This window comes from Octopus bimaculoides, chromosome 5 (genome assembly GCF_001194135.2).
Source record: "Octopus bimaculoides isolate UCB-OBI-ISO-001 chromosome 5, ASM119413v2, whole genome shotgun sequence".
Lineage (NCBI taxonomy): Eukaryota > Metazoa > Mollusca > Cephalopoda > Octopoda > Octopodidae > Octopus > Octopus bimaculoides.
Window position 1 is genome coordinate 53,173,931 of NC_068985.1, and position 4,132 is coordinate 53,178,062.

The 4,132-nt window shown below is 36.3% G+C and overlaps 1 protein-coding gene across 3 annotated transcripts in view; it reads right to left on the reverse strand.

Annotated features, from left to right (window-relative positions):
- The window catches only part of LOC106869274 (nuclear pore membrane glycoprotein 210), a 111,990-nt gene that overhangs the window by 36,459 nt on the left and 71,399 nt on the right, over positions 1-4,132 (reverse strand). For all 3 annotated transcript variants that reach the window (XM_052968387.1, XM_052968386.1, XM_052968388.1), the window contains 2 exons: positions 3,608-3,688; positions 65-196 (listed from right to left, as the gene is read on the reverse strand). In XM_052968387.1, coding sequence (XP_052824347.1) covers positions 65-196; positions 3,608-3,688 — 213 coding nt within the window. The remainder of the gene's footprint in view (positions 1-64; positions 197-3,607; positions 3,689-4,132) is intronic.

Sequence of the window (4,132 nt, forward strand, 5' to 3'; positions counted from 1 at the left end):
TATATATATACATATATATATATATAACACTAGAAACTATGAAAGCATTATTGAAGTTATTTACCTTGTGGTAGACTGACTGGAGTGTAGCAACCTTACTGTTACTGACTGTCCAAGAAAAACTCAAAGGTGGAATAGCACTTCCAAATGAGAAAGGGGTCACATTATCAGTGATACCAACTGCAAATAGTGGCATCTGAAATAGAAAAAGGAAGATTTAAATAAATCTGACAATTAGCTACAACTCATTGAAAACAAGGAAGAGTAACAATTCAAAACAATGTGTATAAATAAGCATTACATTTGACAGAGTAATCTGAATGTTAAAGGGTTGTGTGGATGGGGAATAAGAATTAAATGATTCTCTTCCTCCGTGCCAACAACTTATATTTATGTACTAATTCTCTGGCAAATTGCACCACCACTGAGGTGTAATTGTGTCTAGAATTATCTTCCATGCTAACCAGAAAATAAGTTATGGTAGATTCATCATTATCATCATCATCATCATTTAACGTCCGCTTTCCATGCTAGCATGGGTTGGACAATTTGACTGAGGACTGGCGAACCAAATGGCTACACCAGGCTCCAATCTGATTTGGCAGAGTTTCTACAGCTGGATGCCCTTATGTTTTTTTCTTCTTTTCACATATCTGATATTATCTTTCTCAAACATAAACATATTTTGCTAATATTTAAGAAGCAGAGCATCAAGACCTGGTCACAGATAGAGAGTTAACCAAACTATAAATGGCCCTCAGAAATCAACAGGCCAGGAAATGCTTAATTCTGTTGGTTTGTTTTTGCTATTATCTATTTACCCTATGTGTACGTAGAATCAACTATATAACATTTCAGTTATCAAAGTTATCCATTAATGGGTGATTAGCACTGTTCATGTTTGGAAGAGAGAATTATGTAACCTAGTCTACTCTGTTGCGTGGTTAGTGTTAGAAAGGGCATCCAGCTGTAAAAATCCTGCCTAAACAGTTGCAGAAGTCTGGTGCCAGCTTCTGTCAAACTGTCACATAAAAGGAAGATTTAAACGATGATGATGATGATGATAGTACTTGAATGATATTTTATAGGCAAAATTGATATAAACATCATCATCATCGTTTAACGTCCGCTTTCCATGCTAGCATGGGTTGGACGATTTGACTGAGGACTGGTGAAACCAGATGGCTACACCAGGCTCCAATCTGATTTGGCAGAGTTTCTACAGCTGGATGCTCTTCCTAACGCCAACCACTCAGAGAGTGTAGTGGGTGCTTTTACGTGTCACCCGCACGAAGGCCAGTCAGGCGGTCCAGAACATAAAAAAATTTATAATTATATACCACACAGCATTTAGTTTGATGCTCTAATGAATCTACCAGTCAACTACTCTGGTTAATGGTCATAGTTTAATTAGCAATTCTGTTTCTACTGGCTGATTAGAGCTAATCAATTATATACTTATACACAGTTCACTTTAAGTATTTGATAATTGATATGAACAGCAACAATGCAGGGGTTAAGAAGTTCTTTAGTCTTGCTGTAGGCAAGGTAACCTACATAGTGTTCGTGCCACAAAAAAATACACCAGCCAGTAAACTCTGAAATGGGTTTGATGCTGGGAAGAGCCTCAAGCCATAGAAATAGGCGTAAGGTATTTGAGGACATACCTTTTCTAGGTCATTGCTGCATTTTTTGCTAACTCTGTACAATCTTTGTTTCAGAAAATAATAATGGCAGACCCTCAACTCACTCAAGAAATGAAGAAGCATGCTGTTATTGTGGTTATAAAGGCTGAGTATAGTGTTTTAGAAATACTTCGATTTTTAAAAGTTGCCAGATCTTTCATCGACAAAGTTTGTAAGGAGTTAGAGACTGAAGATGGAAACGTATCATCTGTATCAAGGCATATAAAGCATTCTAAACGCTCTGAAATCATCAGAACACTTGAATTTATCCAGCAAGTTCAACAGACCATTGATTACAATCCCAGAAAGTACATGAGATCAAAAGCAAAAGAAAATCACTACATCAGACCTAAAAAGGTTCTTAAACAAACTGAAAAATCCAGAAGAATTGATTTGGTTTTTCAGTTCTATTTGATGGAACATCAAACGTTAGCTGGACTTCATCCATATTGCCTATCTGGCCTAGTTCAAAAGGAGTTTTTTTCGAGAAGCTATAACAAATTTATGAAACTTTACTATTCTATCATCATAGTCACCTAGCATTCTCTGTGCAATTGATGTTTTTGTACATGCTGACAAACCTTCCTGTTTCATAAATCAATAACACCATCCTTCTGTTCCAATAAAGTTCTGAATCCCCTTTTTGTTCGCTAACCGTTTGGCCTCGTTCCTTATTTTCATAGAAATGACTGTGCCTGAAATTCTTACATCTACTCTCCATGTTTTTATTTCCTTCTCAATTTCAGGCCAGTGTGGAACTGAGTAACGAAGGTTATTGTTTCCTTTCTTTGGTGGCTGTAGTTTATTTTCTTGCAGCTGCCAGAAACATATCATTTTTTCAATAGAAGGAGAGCCAAAATACCATGCTGCTACTCTGTTTCCATGCTCTTTAATGTAGTCTATTACTTGAAGCTTGTACCGAATAGTGCAGCTTAACCTCTTTCCCCATGTAACTATATCCGTATAGGTAAAAATCCAGAAAATATAAAAAATCTCTGATCCCTAACGACTTGTATCTCGTGAGCAACTGAATGAAGATTTTGTGTTATCCTTCATATAGCGAACGTTAGCAGCGTTGCCATCAAGTGACAATGCAATAGATGGCAGCACATGTTTTGTAAACAAAAACAAAGCATTTAAGATGCCAATACAGATATCAGGTAATAAAATATTGATAATAACATATATAATAATTATAATATTAGCAATAGTAATTGTGATGATAATAATATGACGATAAATAATAATAATAATAATCTAATGTTTTTTTGGAAAAAATAGGCTATTACAATATCATAGAGAGGTAGGCTAGGCTACATCTACGTGAACTCTGATGAATAATTTCGGCTAACAGTCGCAAGTTTTGAGCCTACATTGAGTGCATTAGACGCAGGGGGATTTTTTAAGCCATTTTGGGGTAAAAAAAGGTGCGTCATATAGGTATGTATGTATGTATGTATGCATGCATACGGTATGTATGTATGTAAAACTTCATAGCTTTATGTTCACTATCCATGCAAGCATGGGTTGGACAAGTTGTAAGAGTAAATTAGCTTTTATTCGGAGCTATTGCTCTCCTAGATGGGTTGAAAGAGGAGTCACACTGCAAACTTTTCTGGATGTCTCTTCATTTACCATTTTTAGATCAGGCAGAAGCAAATCAATTCTATAAATACTTCCCTAGCATGGCATAGCAAGTCAGCTTGCTAGTAGTTACACTAAAGTACTGTTATAACTATCATCTACCATATAGTAAGATAAATAAGTCATCAGTCAATAGCAATAGTTTGGCATAAACAGTAAAAGTACTTTGACCAGTCAGTCATATGGTCTTTTTGAAGAGATATTCTAACGAGTCCTATTAGTAATTAATTTGACAACATTAATTTTAATGCTACTGTTAATTAATTCATAGCACCTACCCATGTACCAATCTTGAGCTGTGTCAGAGGGGAATGAATCTTCACACCAGATAGCTTCAGGACGTAAACATCAATACTGTCCTACAAGAAATAAGACATTTTCAATTACTAAATATAGCTTGCCATTCACTGGTTAACAAAAGCATGAAGGAGGGAAAACACAAACAAGGGGAAAAAAACCCACAAGAAAATAAAACATAAAAGAAAGGATACAAAGAGAAAGCACACATATACCCATACTCTTTTACTCTTTTACTTGTTTCAGTCATTTGACTGCAGCCATGCTGAAGCACCGCCTTTAGTCGAGCAAATCGACCTCAGGACTTATTCTTTGGAAGCCTAGTACTTATTCTATCAGTCTCTTTTGCCGAACCGCTAAGTTATGGGGACGTAAACACACCAGCATCGGTTGTCAAGCGATGCTACGGGGACAAACGCAGACACAAACATATACACACACATACATACATACATTCACATATATGACGGGCTTCTTTCAGTTTCCGTCTACCAAATCCACTCACA